Genomic DNA, 19,758 nt, shown 5'->3' with positions numbered 1-19,758 from the left:
CACCAGAAACCCAAACCTGATGGATTTCTGGTGTAGCCCTAGCCTTACAGTACACAGAAGGACACAGGCCGGGCCCCATTTATCAGAATGGTCCAGCAATAAATCTGGCCTCGTGTCCCATAGCAACATGAGCTCAGCTTGCATTTCTTAAAAGGCTCCTATTGGTTTCTGTGGGCAAAAAGGTCAATCTTACGGTTAGACAGTTTAGATAAATGAGTCCAAGTCTTGCAGAGAACACAGTGTTAATGTCTCCCTGATGCCTTTCCCTGTGTGAAGAAAAGCACGAATATCTGCAGATTTTCTCCATTATAAATTTATGCTTAAAACATACAACTCTGCCCTCATTTTGCCAACCAGACCCATTTCACCTCCATCATCTTTGAAATAACCCAAAACAATTCTGATACTTTTCTCGCCCTCCTCAACCCTAAGCATGTCCATCACTGATCTCTGTGCTGAAGAGCCGGCCACGTCAACAATAAGAGCAACAACATCTGGTCAGAAAATCTCCCAGTCACCCACTAGCTGTGGTCCTCCTCCCTCCAACACCCTCTTGTTCTCTCTCCTCATCTGACCATATAACAGTAGTAAAGATCAGCATCCTCTCCTCCTGTCGCCTGACTACCTGCAGTGGTGATCCTATTCCCTCCCACCTCCTCCAGTCCAACATTAGTCACCTGACTACAATATTTAACCTCTCTTCCCCTGCTGGAATCTTTCCATCTTCTTTTAAACATTGTTATAATCCTAGTACTAAAAACAAAGTCCAGTAATGTCTGGTCTACTCTTCCCTAATGTTACCTTTCTGCAAACGCTCTTCTTGACCACTTACAATATGGATTGCGTCCTCTCCAGAAACTGCTCCTATCCTGACAGCGAAAAGGAATGGCAACTACTTACTAGCGATTCTTCTGGATCTCTCTGCAGCGTCACAAATCCCCTCCCTCCTGACCATGCTCCTTTAAGGACACTGCTCTCCGTTTTCTCTCTGGCTGCTCCTTCAATTGTATCATTCGTCAGCTCTACTACTCCTCCTGATCCTCTTGATGTTCGGGTTTCTCAGGGTTCAGTTCTAGTTCCTCTTTTCTCTACATACCCCTATCAGACCATCAGCAGATTTGGTTTTCAGTACCATCTCTATACTGATGATACTGAACCATATACCTCTTCCCGTAATATCACTTCAGCAGTGATTGTCTGTCTGCTGTCTCTAACATCTGGTCCTCTATCTGAAACTGAATCTCAAAAACTGCACATCGTCTTTCCCTCCATCTACTAATCCACCTAAACCTGATCGTACCACAGACTGAAATGGAAATATCACAACTCCTGGGCAGCATGCCTTGGGGGTATGTTTGACTCATACCTTTCCTTTGCTTCCCATATTAATTTACTTGCACGCTCGTCTCCACCTCAAGAGCATCTCCAGAATCCACCCTTTTCTCACGGTGGAAGCAGCCAAAACTAGATTCATTCTAGTCTTAACTACTTTAACTCGTTACCAATCAGTCTTCCCCCAACTAAACTCTCCCCCTTCAGGCTGACTTAAATGCAGCAGCCAGGCTCGTTTGTCCAACTACTACACCGATGTCACTTCACTGGTGGTCCATCCACCACAGAATACAGTTCAAACGTCTCACCCACAAAGCTCTCCACAGTGATGCACCTCCATACATACCATCCCCTATTTCTACCTCTCTCTACCACCCTATTTGTGCTCTCCATTCTCTTAATGATCTAAGATTAACATCATCTTTAATACGAACCTCTTACTCACATCTTCAAGACTTCTCCCGATATGCACTGCCCTATACAATCAGATTAATTCCCAACTTCCTTAGCTTTAAAAGTGTGCCTTAAAAAGACATCTGTTTAGGTAGGCTTATCACGTTCCCTAAACTGACCCCCCCTCCATTCTGCAGAACCAAACAGTAACCCCTACACTCAATGCACTTGCTAATGCTGCTGTCTGCATTGCACTTCTGCTCTGATTTTACCTTTTGTGTCACCGCTAATTCCTGATTGTAAGCTCTTGAGAGCACGGCCCTCACACCTGCGGAATACAGTGGTGCTATATAAATAAATATTATATTTTCTATTAGGCAGAGTACTGAAAAGGATGGGGGTTCTGGGTTGTTGGTGGCTGCTATATGTACATTTTGCAGAAACTCTGTGCTTGATTAATGATGGGGTATATTTTCATAGGATGTTGCACCATATTGGAGTGTATATATACATTTTGAGAAAGACCCCCCCACATGGCTCGAAACACTGGATATTTTTATTATACCGGATTAATAAAGATCATTGGAAAGTTGAAAATGCGGATAAACGCAGTCACATGCTACAATTTGTCATCAGCTACTGCGGACAGCAGTGGGGGGGCTTCTGCTGCAGCCAGTTGCCATACAGGTCTGTGATATAAGGAGGGGGGGGTTGCTAATCTCCCAGTGCAGTATTAATATTGCCATAAAGTGAGTCAATTATAGAGATGGAAAAACTGATCAAAATGGCACAAGCGGAATTCTAAATCTGTCACATTTCTCTTAGCAAAGCCCCTTTTTCGAAAAACAAAAAAGCTTCTGGACGTACAAATTTTGAAGCATGCCATGTATGCCGCTATCCCATTACTTTCCTTCAGAATTTTGATGCTTTAGCAAATACTAATATTAGAGTAACTGCAACGTGAATAGAAAAGGAGGTAAAAAGCAGGAGCAAGATCAAGATCTGAGGAATCTAATAGCAGAAGAGCATCACTTAAAAGGGACGGGCTCACAGACTGAGGGCATGACTGGCTTCACCTCACCCCCCCTCCTTGCACTCCTGTGAAGGAACCATGACCTAGGAGTTTACATGAAGGCCACAATCAATGTCAGAGGTCAGTAATTCAGTCTTAAAGGGAACCTGTCACCGGGATTTTGGGTATAGAGCTGAGGACATGGGTTGCTAGATCGCCACTAGCACATCCGCAATACCCAGTCCCCATAGCTCTGTGTGCTTTTATTGTGTAAGAAAACAGATTTGATACATATGCGAATTAACCTGAGATGAGTCCTGTCCCTGACTCATCTCGCGTACAGGACTCATCTCAGGTTAATTTGCATATGTATCAAATCGGTTTTCTTACACAATAAAAGCACACAGAGCTATGGGGACTGGGTATTGCAGATGTGCTAGTGGCCATCTAGCAACCCATGTCCTCAGCTCTATACATCAAATCCCGGTGACAGGTTCCCTTTAAAGAGGACCTTTCATGGGTCCAGACATTATAAACTAAGTATCAGGATACGTAGGGCATAGCTCCCTGCACTTACTATTTTTTTTTCTGGGCGCCGCTGCGTTCGCCCGCTGTGGACCCGGTGGTATTCTCCCGCCTGGTATGCTAATTTTAGCATCGGAACAAGGAGGAGGAGTCTGAGCCTTCCTCTGTGGGTGTCTCCTTCTCCCTGGTTGTAGAGCTGTCCAATCACAGCGGAGAGCGTCACAGCAGGGAGAAAAATTTAAAATAAAAATCACCTACTCTCTGCTGTGACGTTCTCTGCTGTGATTGGACAGCGCTACAACCAGGGAGAAGGAGACGCCCACAGAGAAAGGCTCAGACTCCTCTTCATTGTTCCGATGCTAAAATTAGCATACCAGGTGGGAGAATACAATGGGGGCCACAGCAGGCGAACGGAGTAACCCCCAGAAAAAATAAAATAAAATCACCTCATCCACTCGCACGTGCAGAGGCAGTCACTCCTCTTGATTTAAAAGGAACTGCGCTCAGCGTGATGACATCACCATGCACTCATGCTGGGAGCACGTGGTGATGACATCAAGCTGACCGCAGGTCCTTTTCAAGGAAGAGAGGAGTGACTGCCGTTTGCTAACTCGAAACATAATAGATGGGGGATATTATGTGTACTGAGCACTGCAGGGGTTGGGATCTTTATAGAACAAAAAAAAAAAAAAAGCCAATGAAATTCATCCGTTTAAAAATAGGCATTAAAAATGGATGCAAAACTTTTGTGCATGGCCAGAAAATGGATGAAAAGCTGACAGTGTGCCCGTTTTTAACAGGCTCTCTTTTTCACTGTTGTGTGCAGGTAGCCATCCTCTGTTAACCCTACTAGAAATTTCACCGTTTGGCAACGTCACCATCGCCAGCCCGAGCCGTGTTCTCACCGCACACGTCTGGAGCGGAGGTAGTCACGTACGCAGACCATGTACTCTGCCGTGGCTCTGTCCTGCAGGGTCTTCACAAAGGAAATCTTCAGCTGGAGACGCTTACACTTTAATATCTCTTCACCAATGTAATTGCTTCACGTAAATCAAGGCCCTTTTTGTAACCGATTCTGACTAATACATTGTATAGTGGCTGTGCTTGATATTGGTCCAGGGTCATTCCCGTGAATTGGACTGAACTTCAATGAACTTGATGTTATCGACCCAAGAGGTCACAGCCTCTTCATGCAGCTGAACAGTTTGGGTTCTTGCTCTTGGCACCGATCTCATATTGATGACCTATCCTGAGAATGGGTCATTAATAAGGCTAGTTGCTGTTCCGGCGGGTGAAGAGCCTGTCCTGCCGCTAGTTCACGTGTGCCCCCAGACTGCCGCTCCGTCCCCATTAACTATAATGGGGGCGGGGACAAAGTTCCGATGGCAGCGCACGACGAGAGGCAGTCGGACTAAAATTACTGCGAACTAACGGCAGGACGTATCCGACAGGCTGTTCACCCGCCGATACAGCCTGCCGGAATCCCCTGCTGCTAGTGTGAAAGGACCCTTAAAGAGCAACCCACCAAGGCCCCCCATACTAAGGCCTCATGCCCACGACTATCCGTTTTTTGCGGTCTACAAACTGAAGATCTGTAAAACATGGGTAATGGCTGTGAGCATCCCACATTTTCCCCTTCTGCAAGCCCCACAATATATTACAAATGCCTATTCTTGTCCAGCAATGCGGAACAGACTAATAGATTTACCAAATGCAAATGTGGACGTGGCCCGACTAGGTTCCTGGACCCACAAAATATGAATACTGGCCGCGTGCATCCGGCACTGCCTTCATCCTTATTATAGAAAGGCCTATTCTTGTCTTCAAAACAAGACCATAGGACACGTTGTGCAATTTGTGGGCCGCACACGTATGACATCCCCGTGCCGTCAGAAATGACTGGTTGTGCGCATGAAGCCTTGCATCGAGATCATGAGCATGTGCAGAAAAAGTGAAAAGGTCTCCCCCACTGCCGTCAGTGAGCCACAATCGGTCCAGTGCACTTGTTCAAAATAACCCTTTATTAGCTGCCTACTTGTCCGATAAAGCACAAAGCCCAAGGCTTTAATAAAAGCCTTTCTAAACGACACGACTCTGGGATTTCAATGCTCCTTCGCCTCTATAAAAGATGGCCATTTTGGCTGCATTCACTTCCTGAAATCCAAAGCATGTGTCAAGGCCATGCATTCTGCGAATCAATGAGAAGCAGACAAACACCGGCTCCAATAATTACTCCGAGCATTTGGCTCAGTCTTTAACAAAGTTCTGGGGACACACAGTAGAATCAGAGGGGGGAGGGGGGGGGAATAAAAACTGAAAAAAAAAAAAAACACAGCACAAAAGTCAAATTCCATGCAAGACTTGAAACTGTAGGATTGGTTTAAGAGATAAATCATTTTCATTTTAAAAGTCATGAAATAATAGAAGTTTAAAGTAATTTACAGAGCAGCTGTTCTGAAACTACAACTCTCAGAATCCTCCTTCCTCTTCTATGGGTGTTACATGAACCACCAAGTAAGTCTGCATGCTGGGAGTTGTAGTTTCCGAACAGCTAGAGTGCCGAAAGTTGCAGATCCCTGTTCTTACCTATAAATGACCCTCTTATCATTCACGCTTCCATGAGTACCCCCTGGCTGCTGTTGGTAATCTGTGCTGCAGAGGAAGGGCCCGAAAGGGGAGAAAACTCTGGTCAGAATCAATCTCCCTCCCCCCCTGGCAGCTATCAATATGGTCTGTTCATCCCCTGCAGAAAGACATCTTCTCAGCTATACTGCTCTTCTAGTGTGGATGCTCTTTCAGGGCCGAAAGCCATTTCTAGCAGAGAATCATTATGCAGAGACCCGGCAGCCGGGAGGGCTCACTGGATGGACGTGCACATTGCTATATACTTTGAACACCAGGTGGTGCCATTCCAAGTAAGTAGATGTCACAACTGTTCACTGGATCAATGTTTGTGAAGGGAAAAAGCTGCCCATTTTTATTTTTAAGTTCCATAAAATGAATGGGGTATTTAAAGGGATTCTGTCACCAGATTTAACCCTATTAAGCTAGCTGTCATTAGCGATGTGCTAATGTCAGCTAAACCTAACTAGCCTATTCCTACTTTTATCTATGCCCCGTTATGCCAGAAATTAGCCACTAGGAGCGGGGGGGGGGGGGGGGGGCGTTGTTCCTGCTCCTAGAGGCTCCGTTCTCCCACATTTGTCGCCTCCCTCAAAGTCCTGATTGACAGGGCCAGGCAGCGCTTGCCTCTGTCTGACAGCCCTGCGCTCTGGTGAAATCTTGCAGCGTTCAGCATTCGGCGCAGGTGCGGTGAGGGAAAGATGCTCGCAGGCTGCCAGCTTCCTCACTGCGCCTGCGCTGAATGGTGCGAGATTTCACCAGAGCGCAGGGCTGGCAGACAGATGCGAGCGCTCCCTGGCCCTGTCAATCAGGACTTGGAGGGAGGCAACAAAGGTGGGAGAACGGAGCCTCTAGGAGCAGGAACAACGCCCCCCCCCCCCCCCCCGCTCCCGCTCCTAGAGGCTAATTAGCATATTATAAAAGTTAGATTTCTGGCATAACGGGGGTATAGATAAAAGTAGGAATAGGCTAGTTAGGTTTAGCTGACATTAGCACATCGCTTAAAAAAAAAAATCCTTAAAAAGGACACTTCCAAAAAATGTTTATTTCATCACATTACAAATATCCTATGTGTTTTTAATAAAAAAAAAAAAAAAAATGGGGTTATCCAGTATCTACAACAGCCCCCCACTTCTGTGGGAATACACGCTTCTCCCGGTCCCCGCAGCGCCACTGCTGCTTCTCCCGGTCCCCGCAGCGCCACTGCTGCTTCTCCCGGTCCCCGCAGCGCCACTGCTGCTTCTCCCGGTACACGTATGAAAACATTCGGTGTCGGGGGCAGGAAGAGCAGCCAATAGCAGGCGGGGACGGGCCTCCCTAGCACTGCGGTTGTCTGATGCCAAGGAGGCTCGTATTCCCCTACCCCCTGGATGTTTTCATCCATGTACAGGGAGAAGCAGCAGCGGCGGTGCAGGGACCAGGAGAAGCAGCAGCGGCGGTGCAGGGACCAGGCGTGGAGTGGGGTAAGTATATTCCATCTGGAGGTGCCTGGCATATGGGGGGCTGTTGTAGATACTGGATAACCCCTTTAACTTTCTCTCTGTCTCGACTTTTAACCTGTCCCACTTAACACTATCAGACCAGGGAGGGGGGTGACTATTACAGCCCCGCACCTTCCCCATGTCACACTAGTACTGCGGCTGGTCAGAGCTTCTCACATTATACTAGTCAATATACTGCTCCTCTGTTCATCTAGGCCTAGGAGGAAAAGAACAGAGCTGTCAGTGGTTCCAGTCCTCCACCTACTATGATAATGAGGATTACCCTGAAAATAAATACTTCCCTGTGCAGCAAACCGTTTACTTTACTCTCCCATGGAGAGCTTTTTTCTCTCAGAGAATGCTGCATTTCATATTTAAATGGCATGGCACCCAAGAAAATGAATATGAAAACGGAGTATAAAGAAAATAACCCTTCCTGCAGGAGGTGTCCCTTTCCCGCCAAGCCCCTTTATTAGACCTGGCGTGAGCGGGGAAAAGACGCAAACCTTTGCCCCAATTCACCTAATATAGGCATATTTCTTTTTAATAAATGGCCCGCTTAGATTTCAACATGCCCAATCCTTTCGTACTCAGAAGTAATAAGCCACAGCTAGGGGTGTCTGGTAGCGGTTTAACCCCTCTTGCCATCACCATGCGAACATGTGGGGGGGGGGGGGGGGGTCAACAGCCATCTTATGTGCATGGCCCGTCACGGGTTTAGCTTCCTGATATCTGAAGGGCAGTTCTAAAAACATAGACTGCATACATTTCTTAGGCGTCAGATTACCAGCTTATCCGGATTACTGTACAGTCATAAAAGTATAATAAACTGCCATGTAAGGCTAGAGAGCCTCCAAAAAGAAGGCCCAACTAGTGTCAGCCTAAAATAATACCTTGTTTAAGGTGTAACTCATATATAAAACTTCTGCCATGGCATAGTGACACGTCCAGAGTTTAGATCTGTGGGGGTCCGGGTGCCGATACCCCCACTTATTAGCAAAATGAGGACATAGAAACGATAAGCCAAGCACAGGCTCAAGGACTTCCCAATTGTGTCCTTCAGGAGAGAGCGCTTGGCTGAGAACTTCTGCCCCTTTATTTCAGAGGACGGCGGGGGTCTCAGCAACTGGACCCCCACACCTCACAGGTTTTCTGAATGTGAGACATTTCCTCTGCTCAGACTTCTGCTTCTGGTCTTGCGAAAATCCACGTTATCCCAGATCATGAGGTTTTCGGTCACAAAAACAATTCTTCTAACCTGGCATTGACAGTCCGTCACAGAACTGATGATCTGGTAGGACAGAAGCAGAAGGCTGAGCAAAGACGACCACCCCCTGCACCTCCTCAGGTGATGGGAGTATGAGCATGTTATTGAGGGCTGACCTAAGGGAGTACTCTACCCCCACACATCTGTCCAAACCCACCCGCTCCTGATTACAGGAATTACACCATATGCCTTCTGAGTCTGCAGACCCAAAGAAATGAAAACCAGAGTAATCGCCATGGGCAGTAACCCAAGGGACCGCAGCGTCAATCACTACAGTGTGAACAGGCGCCCAACGAAGGAGGAAGTCACAGTGCCGCACTCACTGCTGCCAGACAGAAGGGCATATGGCAGGGTGGCAAGTCAGGCTCATCTCCCCCCTCGTCTCCTGCAGACAAGGAATGTGCCGCACACAGCAGTAAAACGTAGGAGTGGCGAGCGTGGAATCTGGAGGAGAGAAGGCAGGAAGCAGAAGAAGCACATCACAAAGAGCTGGAGGGCAAAGATCCGCCACCTCGGCCGTGCCACCTAACACTAAGATCAGGTCGTCCCCTCCTCACCAGACATCCTCCTAAGACACTACCATACTGAAGACATGACACTGCCTTGCCAAGACAGAGGTGGATCATGCCAGTCCCTGTTAACCAGTATATGCCAGTCTACCGGGACATTAGAGAAGCCGTGTATGACAGTAATGAGTCACCCAGTATATGCCAGAGCCGAGTGACAAGTCCACTTGGAAAGACGTATATGCCAGCTTGTCGCCCACTATGCATCTACACAGAATCAGTACGTGCCAGTATATGAAAGAGCCTGGTGACCAGTATATACCAGCACCTAGTGCCAAGTATAAGGGGGGGGGGGAGGCACATGCCAGTGTAAGAAAGAGCCTGGTGACCAGGAGATGCCAGCGCTGGGTCCACCAGTATGTGAAGCAGTACATGCCAGCACAGTCACCCAAGAACAGTATATAGCAGCGCCTAATAAACTAGTGTATGCCAACTGCTAGCCAGCCAATGCATGCCAGCGCCCAGTCACCCGCTATACATCTATATAGAGCCAATGCATGCCAGCGCCCGGTCACCCGCTATACATCTATATAGAGCCAATGCATGCCAGCGCCCGGTCACCCGCTATACATCTATATAGAGCCAATGCATGCCAGCGCCCAGTCACCCGCTATACATCTATATAGAGCCAATGCATGCCAGCGCCCGGTCACCCGCTATACATCTATATAGAGCCAATGCATGCCAGCGCCCAGTCACCCGCTATATGCCAAGGCACAGTGACCCAGGCACTTGACAAGCAGGTAATGCTAGTACATAGTTGCCCAATATATGCCAGCTCTTAACAGGCCGCCGCCACAACAGGTGCAACAGAAAAATGACAAGTTCTAGACTGAGATTCCTTGCTGGCCACATGAAGTTTCACTGCCAGGAGACTCTCAGACATGGCACTGTGCCAGACATCACATAATACCTGGGCACAGCAGCAATACAAGTGGCAGTTACAGGTCAGTAATGACTGGCACAGGCGCCTGTGGGACTTTGCCCGGTGCCGCCGGGGGGCGCTCTCTCTCACTCACCAGGGGTCGAACTCGTGGATGATGCTCTCAAAGCGGATAACTGCAAAGAGCCTGGAGCTGAAGCCGGCCAGCCAGGCCAGGAAGAGGATGGTGAAGGAGAGCAGAGACTGCCAGCCCGCGGGCTGCGACAAGCCCCCCGACAGGCCTCCCCCGGGCGGGTGCGCGGCCGACGGTCCCGAGCGCCCGGGGCTCAGGGCGGGGGAGGAGGCCCCGGAGTTGACGGTTGCCGCTTTGTGCTTAGTATCCAGGGCTGCGTGCTCCGCCATGTTGGATTCCCCCCCGCTGGCCGCTCCTCCTCCTCCCGGGGTGGGGGTGTGAGTTGGGGGGCGGGAGGCGGCTGCGGACGGTCGGTGCCTGTTCGGGAGTGAGCTTTAAACTGCGCGGGCACGGGGCTCGTCCGTTCGCCGACACCCGTCTCCGTGCTCTCCTCCTCCGCTGCTCCGCGCCACTGCGATTCGTGATTCCGTCAGAACGGCCGTCCACATCACACTCCCGGGACTAGTCCAGTCGAGGGGCCGGCGGGACTGGAGGCGATCAGCGCTCCTCGGCTCCGAGCTCGAATGACATTTCCTAGTCAGCGCTGAGAGAAAGGAGGGGCGTTGTGACTGGTCACGCCCACTCTTATAGAAGCCTAAACTCCCCTCCAATAAACTAGCGACAGGTACGTGAGAGGCGGAGCTACGTCAATGCCAGAACCAGTGGCGAACAATAAACTCCGAGCGCACGCCTATTTCGCTGGCAATGACGCCACTTGGAGGCGGGGCCTCCTCAACACTTCCCTGTGGGCCTAAGGCACGTGCTGTCAGATGGACTGGAAAAAGGAAAGCGTTAGGTGATTGACTGGCCGGCTCCGCCAATAGCTTTCCAGAGCGAAGGGGAAGGGCGGGGACTCGACGGGGACTGCGGAAAATGAGCGCTGCTGTGGGCGTGGCTTATGTGGCTTCGTCATCCAATTATCTTTTCCCGCTGTCAGTCTACTCATTCATTGCCGGAAGCGTAAAGAGCGCGGTGACCGCGGCTGGCGGGACCTGTGCGGTCCTGTATGGCACCGCGTCTATCCTGCTTGTACCGGCAGTGACTGCGGTGCTGATCAGCCATGACAGCCGGGATCTGTGCGGCACCGGAGTGCAGGGGGCAGTGTGTGTCTGTTCATGGCCAAGAGAAAGTCTCACATTTCCAGTGTTGTTCACACAGAGCGATCGCCACTGGTCACCTGATTACTGATGTCCTAGTTATAGATAACGTTAATCATCATCGTGAGCAAATCTAAGAAAAGAGAAGTCACATTTGTCCTCTACTTTAATTTTAGGATCAACTTCGGACTGGGAACTGGAAGTAGTCCTAGAAAAAAACTAAAAGTGGCCCGTTTTGTAGTTGGGTACAAATTAATGGAGGTCAGGGCCAGCAATACCATATTGTGGCACATTATACCACCCCAACAGAGCCCAATACCACAGTCCATCCCAAAACACTGCCCCCATGAGCACAAAATACGTCCCCAAAAACTTTCACTGGCCGGCCGTGAGGAGGCGGCCCACCGGGAAATTTCCCTGTTAGGTCTATGGCCAATCCGCCCCTGGCTTAAAGCGAACCTGTCACCATGATTTTGCACACAGAGCTGGGGACATGGGCTGCTAGATGGCCACTAGCTCATCTGCAGTACCCAGGTCCCACCGCTCTCTGCGCTTTTATTGTGTTAAAAAAAAGTTTTGAGTGATATGCAAATTAGCTGATATGAGTCCTGTAGCCGGAGATGAGTCAAGCGTCAAGGAGCCCAGCACCGCCCCGCGTCCTCCGAATCTCCTCCTTGCCGGCTGACGTCACAGAGCTGGAGCGTCGAAATCTCGCGATGCGCGAGCTAGCGCATGCGTAGTTCGTTCCCTGTGCTGATGCCAGCACAGGGAATGAACATGATGCCGACACTGCGCATGCGCTAGCTCGCGCATCGCGAGATTTCGGCGCTCCAGCTCTGTGACGTCAGGAGGAGATTCGGAGGACGCGGGGCGGTGCTGGGCTCCTTTCCGCTTGACTCCTCTCCGGATACAGGACTCATATCAGGTCATTTGCATATCACTCAAAACGTTTTTTTAACACAATAAAAGCGCAGAGAGCTGTGGGACCTGGGTATTGCAGATGTGCTAGTGGCCATCTAGCAGCCCATGTCCCCAGCTCTGTGCGCAAAATCATGGTGACAGGTTCGCTTTAAAGGGATTTCCCAGTAAAAATGAATTTTTAACAAGTTCTTGCAGCACGGCCCCTGAACCCGAAGAGTTATACTTACCTGCTCCCAACGCTGATTACACCTGTCAGTGCATGGCCATGGTCACATGCACCTCTCCAGCCAATCACTGGCTTCAGCGGTGATGTGGCCACGAGCAGCGTGTCACTGCTGAAGTCAGTCATTGACTGGAGAGGTGCATGTGACCATGGCCGTGCACTGACAGGTGTAAAAGTGCAGGAACCGGAAGATGGAGGCAGAGGGGGCCAGGGCGGCATGAAGCAGGTAAGGGCTCTTTCACACCTGCTTTATTGTCTTCCGGCATAGAGTTCCGTCGTCGGGGCTCTATGCCGGAAGAATCCTGATCAGGATTATCCTAATGCATTCTGAATGGAGAGAAATCCGTTCAGGATGAATCAGGATGTCTTCAGTTCCGGAACGGAACGTTTTTTGGCCGGAGAAAATACCGCAGCATGCTGCGCTTTTTGCTCCGGCCAAAAATCCGGAACACTTGCCGCAAGGCCGGATCCGGAATTAATGCCCATTGGAAGGCATTGATCCGGATCCGGCCTTAAGCTAAACGTCGTTTCGGCGCATTGCCGGAGCCGACATTTAGCTTTTTCTGAATGGTTACCATGGCTGCCGGGACGCTAAAGTCCTGGCAGCCATGGTAAAGTGCAGTGGGGAGCGGGGGAGCAGTATACTTACCGTCCGTGCGGCTCCCCGGGCGCTCCAGAGTGACGTCAGGGCGCCCCAAGCGCATGGATCACGTGTCGCATGGATCACGTCATCCATGCGCATGGGGCGCTCTGACGTCATTCTGGAGCGCCCCGGGAGCCGCACGGACTGTAAGTATACCGCTCCCCGCTCCTACTATAGCAGCCAGGACTTTAATAGCGTCCTGGGTGCCATAGTAACACTGAAAGCATTTGGAAGACGGTTCCGTCTTCAAATGCTTTCAGTACACTTGCGTTTTTCCGGATCCGGCGGGCACCTCCGGCAACGGAAGTGCATGCCGGATCCCAACAACGCAAGTGTGAAAGAGGCCTAAGTATGCATCTTCTGTTTCAGGGGCCACGCTGCAGGAACTTGTACATAAATCAGTGATTTCCTTCACTGCAGAGGACGGCGCTCCCTGGTTATTACCACCTCCTGCCCCCCAGTTTAGACGCCATGCAATAACCAGTAAGCATTTTCCCTTACTAGTGGGGAAAGTGCTTATTGGTTAACAATTTAATAACAAAGCCTGAAAAGATTTTTTTTTTGTGATTTAGCGCACGTGGTGGTTCGAACGGTTGTAATTTTTTTATGTGTTGTGTAAGAAGGGACCTGGAATCGTCGTGGATGGAAGGTATGTGTCAACGAGGTTCCAGGCCTCTGTGAAGTAAGAGCCGGTATTTTAATGTGTCAGCAGCAGCTATTGCTAATTGACACCTTGAGATTTAGCATGGCTGTAATAGCTGATCCGGGACGGCTCTTACTGGGAGTAGTCAAAGTGCTGGGTGGGTGACTACTCCCCATGTTCCAGGTTGGGTTTTGCCAGGCATAAAAACCAGCCAGCACTGCCAGGTGTGGATTTACCTCCCTCTGACAGTGGAGCTCAGGGGTCTGTGTGCTGTGAACTGAGGGCTGTGCTGGGATTTGAGGTTTGAGCCTGGCTGGAGGACTCAGGCCCCTCTAAAGGCGAACAGGCTGCCTATGGACTTGATGAGGCTGAACTGCTAACAGGGTGTGAATTAACACCCAGGAAAAAAGGTGACTTTTATTGTTTATGGACTTTCCTTGTGTGTGAACAAACACCAAGCCACCTGCGTTTTTTGATACACCTTATCTGCATTTTGTTATACACCAATGTGTGAATAAACACCGCTGTTTGATTTAAGAACTGTGTACTTTGCCTCTATACTACATCCGTTAGTCCTAACTACCAGAGTGAGTCCCCACAATTGGTGGAGGATGCGGGCAAGTGCAGTGAGGCTGGCGTGAATGCTGAAATATTTTTAGGTTTGTATTTTTGGGCACAGTTGTATATCGTACATCAAACCAGCTGTATTTCAACCCGTGCCCCACGACATAATGGAGGCTGTTGTGAAGGCCCTCATGGAGGCTAATTTACAGCAGCAAGAGATCAACCTGCACCAATAGGAGGCTAATTAGCAGCAGCAAGAGACTGCCACAACACGTGATGGCTTTGCAGACAGCAGGAGCAACCCCAAGTGTCCACGATGCCCGGAAAGCAGTCCGTGCAGCGATCCCTAAGATGACACCCGCAGACGACATTGAAACCTACCCGGCAATGTACGAGAAGGTGGCTATCAGGGAGAAGCTACCCTGAGGTCGTCACTCCATTTCTGCCATCCGATTCCCAGCGGGTGTATTTCGACTTGCCAGACAATCAAGCGGCTGACTACCAAAAAGTAAAGGGTGAGATTTTCGCAAGACTGGGGGTGAATGTCTTGGTCCGGGCCCAGCGGGTATATCAGTGGGGATTTAAGCCGGCTGAGCCCGCGAGACCCCAGTATTATGACACTCCACCTTTTGCAAAAGTGGCTACAGCCTGATGTGTTGAGTCCCACGGATAGACTATTGGCTGACATATTCTGGAGGGCGCTGACACCCCCTGTCCAGCACTGGATCGGCCAGGTATCTCCTGGCAATAGTGGACCTGGTAGAACGCTATGAGGCCACCAAGAATCTCAAGGGGGGTTCTTTTGGGAGGAGGGCAGGCGAACTCCAGAACTCCCCACCCCAGGCCCACCGGTATGAGCCAATGAAACCCCCCCCCCCCCCCCGGAGGTTCCCCCTATGGGCCGGACCCAGTTAATCTGCTGGTGGTGTAAGGAACCTGGCCACACCAGGGCTGAGTGTCCTCATTGGGTTGAGCCCATGGACACTGTTTACAGACAATCGCTATATGCTAAAAAACTGTGTGCCACAGATACCCCGGAGGCTTTAGATCACTTGTGCCAGGTGGAAGTGGGAGACACTCAAGCGGAGGCGCTTCTGGGCTCAGGGAACTTGGTGACCCTGGTAAGGGCTACCCTGGTGCGGTCCACTGAGTATACTGGCCGTAAAGTTGGGGTGATGTGCTTTCATGGAGCCTTGAAAGACTACCCCACTGCGCTGGTGTCTCTAACCTGGCCGGCAGTTGGACCCACGAAGTGGCAGTCGCCACAAAACTCCACTATGAACTCATAATGGGTAGAGACTTTCCAGGTTTCCCTGCCCTATGGCCGGTTGTGAGAGTTAAGGTTACCCCTGAGACAGAAATAAGCCCAGGAGATTGGCCTTGTTCAGGGGGATGGCCAGAACCCTGGGAACCTGAGGCCGAAGGGCCAGCAGTAAGGGTGACCGCCACTTTGGTGGAAGAGGGGGAGACAACCCCGCTTAGGGTAATGGTGGGAGACGTGGATTACTTGCCACCGGTTCCTGGGTTGGCAGACCTCAACGTCTCCGGGGAGAATTTAGGTACAGCCCAACGTCGAGACCCGACCCTATCCCGGGCCTGGGAGAATGTGGTAATACTTGATGGTGTACCCCAACAACCTGGGGCCGAGTCGATGTTTCCCCTTTTTGTGGTCCACCAGAATATGCTAGATCAGGTAAACCAGCTGCGAGGTGAACCTGTTGAACAATTGGTGGTGCCCGGGGCCTATCGAAAACTCATATTAGAGTTAGTCCACCAACATGTTCTCGGGGGTCATCTGGGACTGCAAAAGACACAGGACCAGATACTACAATGGTTTTACTGGCCCAGTGTCTTTAGAGAGGTGGATGACTTTTGTAAGTCTTGCCTGATCTGCCAAACTAGCCCCCAGAACCTGTTCCGCAGCCCCTTAGTGCCCCTCCCGATTATCGAGGTACCATTTGAGATAATCGCTATGGATCTTGTAGGCCCAGTACCGAAGTCCGCTAGGGGGCACCAACACATCTTAGTCGTCCTGGACTAAGCGGTGCCACTGCGACATACATCGGCCAAACTCATAGCAAAAAAGTTAATGGAGATGTTTTCCCGAGCGGGGATACCCAAAGAGGTTCTGACTGACCAGGGGACTGCTTTTATGTTAAAATTGAGAGATTAGTCAACATGTCCTACAGTGTAGGACATGTCTGAGCCCGAGCACCGCGCCAAGGTTTCTCAAGTAGCTCGGGAACCTAACACTCACCTACCTGTGCCGTATGGGCAATACCAGAGCCAGTGGGCAAATTACATGAGCATGAGGCCGACTTACAGACAACTCACCAGTTACCTCCAGTATGTGACCATGCTAGCAATGGGAGGAGGGAGGAGTCTGCGAGTCCCACTCAAGACTGGCTGATATGGCCCAGGCCTCACAGGTGTACCTAAATGTAGCCTGTAGATGGAAAACAGGCACATTTAAATTGGAGTTTATACACCTCCAGGCATCTCTATAAATACAAACTGAAAAGAATGGCGTGGTATTAAACAAGCAGGAAGTGCTCAAACCCATATGCAGTTGTGCATATATATACAGGGGAGCAATTCCTGCACTTGTGGCCCGTTGCTAATGACGATCCCCAGCAAAAATGCATACAGTGGAGGATGCCCGCAGCGAACCACAAGTACCACAATAGACATCCTACACCAGCCATATCAGCCAGTCTTGAGTGGGACTCGCAGACTCCTCCCTCTGCAAGCATGGTCACATGCTGGAGGTAACTGGTGAGTTGTCTGTAAGTCGGCCTCATGCTCCTGTAATTTGCCCACTGGCTCCTGGTAATGCCCATACGGCACAGGTAGGTGAGTGTTAGGTTCCCGAGCTACTTGAGAAACCTTGGCGTGGTGCTCGAGCTCAGACATGTCCTACACCGTAGGATATGTTGGCTAATCTCCCAATTTTAAAATCTGTTTGAGGGTTTAGTAAGACCGCAGAGTGCACCTGTCTTTGCTATTATTTTGTTATATTGCTATATTGATTATCACATCCACATAATTGCTATCGTGTGTAGGATGTCTATTGTGGTACTTGTGGTTCGCTGCGGGCATCCTCCACTGTATGCATTTTTGCTGGGGATCGTCATTAGCAACGGGCCACAAGTGCAGGATTTGCTCCCCTGTATATATATGCACAACTGCATGTGGGTTTGAGCACCTCCTGTCTGTTTAATACCACGCCATTCTTTTCAGACTCTTTTTATGTCCAAGGTCATGCAGGAGCTCTGTAAGTTGCTGAATATCAAACAGATACGGACATCCGTCTATCACCCGCAAACTGACGGCCTAGTAAAAAGGTTTAACCGAATATGACCATTACAGACCACTCAGATCAGGTTCTCCATTACTTTCCCCAGATTATTATGGTACCTTTCATATTGGAGTCCATCGCCGATTTGCTCCAAAAAACACTTTTATACCATATGGTAATTAGGTTCTAAAGGTGCCCAGGGGCGGCGTTCATGCGGCTGGTGCCCAGGCCCCTCGGCGCTTTGCTTACCAAACCCCTCCTCTTTCACCCCTCTGGCCCGCCCTTGTTTAATCTGATTACCTCCTCCTCTCTGTCTGAAATCCAGCGTCCTCGCCGCTCTACACATTCCTGGCGCGTGCGCACTGCATTGCCCATTATGGGCAGAGGAACAGGGACTTTGAATGCGCATGCGCCAGCCTGTGCAACCCGATTCAGCAGGCGGAGGCACGGGATTTCAGACAGAGAGGAGGAGGTAATCAGATTAAACAAGGGCGGGCCAGAGGGGTGAAAGAGGAGGGGTTTGGTTAGCAAATCGCCGAGGGGCCTGGGCACCGGCCGCATAAACGCCGCCCCTGGGCACCTTCAGAACCTAATTACCATATGGTATAAAAGTGTTTTTTCGAGAATGTAGAAAATCCAGCTCAAGAAATGGTGGAAAATTCTTAAAGGGAACCTGTCACCGGGATTTTGTGTATAGAGCTGTGGACATGGGTTGCTAGATGGCCGCTAGTACATCTGCAATACCCAGTCCCCATAGCTCTGTGTGCTTTTATTGTGTAAAAAAAAACGTTTTGATACATATGCAAATTAACCTGAGATGAGTCCTGTCCCTGACTCATCTCAAGTACAGGACTCATCTCAGGTTAATTTGCATATGTATCAAATCAGTTTTTTTACACAATAAAAGCACACAGAGCTATGGGGACTGGGTATTGCGGATGTGCTAGCGGCCATCTAGCAACCCATGTCCTCAGCTCTATACACAAAATCCCGGTGACAGGTTCTCTTTAACTTTATTGCAGCATAAAATCTTCGACAGAAACAGGAATGTTCGGTTACGCGTTTCAGACCACTAGCAAATATCGGTCCTTCCTCATGACTTATCGAACTGGTAATGGGATCCCACCATATGAGCAGCTCACACAGCTGGCCATGCAATCAATCGAGACGATCACATGATCATGAAGAGCTGCACACATGGTGCAATCACATATGTCCAATCACTTTAAACATACATAGAGAAAATTTAAATCACATGTGCTGATCAAAAAATCTACAAAATACGTAGTTGGTGCATATATAAAAGACAATGGCAAAGCAAAGAAATATATAATGAAAATGAGACATCTAAACACAAAGGGGAGAAAAGAAAAAATTCCCCCTAGTAGTGTAGAATTAAATCATGTCTTTTATTAAGACCTTGAGGCTGTCTTGAACCCAGTTGGAAAATCCAATATGCCTCTCGATTTAAAAGTTTCCTCCTATGATCGCCCCCTCTGGTGGGAAGGAAAACTCTCTCGATTCCCTGAACCACCAGATTGGAAGTGTCACCTGCATGCAAAATCGCAAAGTGTGTGCTGACAGCAGACACATTGCGGTTTTGATAATGCGGGATGTCTGAAATATGTTTTTGCACACAAGTTTTTATTTCATTTGTGGTACATCCACGGCATCTGAGAGTGTTAAAAATCGGAAGCATGGGATTGCTCTTCAGGCGTGCTTTCCCCAAGGGCCCTACTATGTCACATCCCAGGTTTGGTAGTAAATGCCGAGTGGTATGTTGCGGCCTAAAATGTCTCTTGATGTGTGTCACGGTGCTCCTACATGGATACCGCTGGACCCCAGGCTTTGGCTCCGAAGCAATAAATAGCGGGAATAATTGAGGGATTTTAAGAAATAACTTGAGTCCAAACCTTGAGATGAAGTTCAACAGCAGCTTTACTTGCATAAATGTTTCTTCCAACAGTTTACAGGCTTTGTTTTGGTTCCAGCAAGCTTTAGCATTAAACTGGCAGGCAAACTCAACTACTAGTACATGGATTGCAAGATAAAACTTACCAGGAAAGATTAAAGGACCTTAACATGTATAGCTTGGAAGAAAGACGAGACAGAGGAG

General features: G+C 49.4%; 1 protein-coding gene across 1 annotated transcript in view; it reads right to left on the bottom strand.

The window, feature by feature from the left end:
* Nucleotides 1-11,384, bottom strand: part of STT3B (STT3 oligosaccharyltransferase complex catalytic subunit B) — a 97,267-nt gene extending 85,883 nt beyond the window's left edge. The window contains exon 1 of the mRNA XM_040433368.1: nucleotides 10,218-11,384. Within this exon, the coding sequence (XP_040289302.1) occupies nucleotides 10,218-10,483 (266 nt within the window). The 5' untranslated portion in view covers nucleotides 10,484-11,384. The remainder of the gene's footprint in view (nucleotides 1-10,217) is intronic.
* Nucleotides 11,385-19,758: the final 8,374 nt, after the last annotated feature.

This window comes from Bufo bufo, chromosome 5, assembly GCF_905171765.1.
Source record: "Bufo bufo chromosome 5, aBufBuf1.1, whole genome shotgun sequence".
In the NCBI taxonomy this organism is placed as follows: Eukaryota; Metazoa; Chordata; class Amphibia; order Anura; family Bufonidae; genus Bufo; species Bufo bufo.
This window is presented reverse-complemented; position numbering and strand designations above follow the sequence as displayed.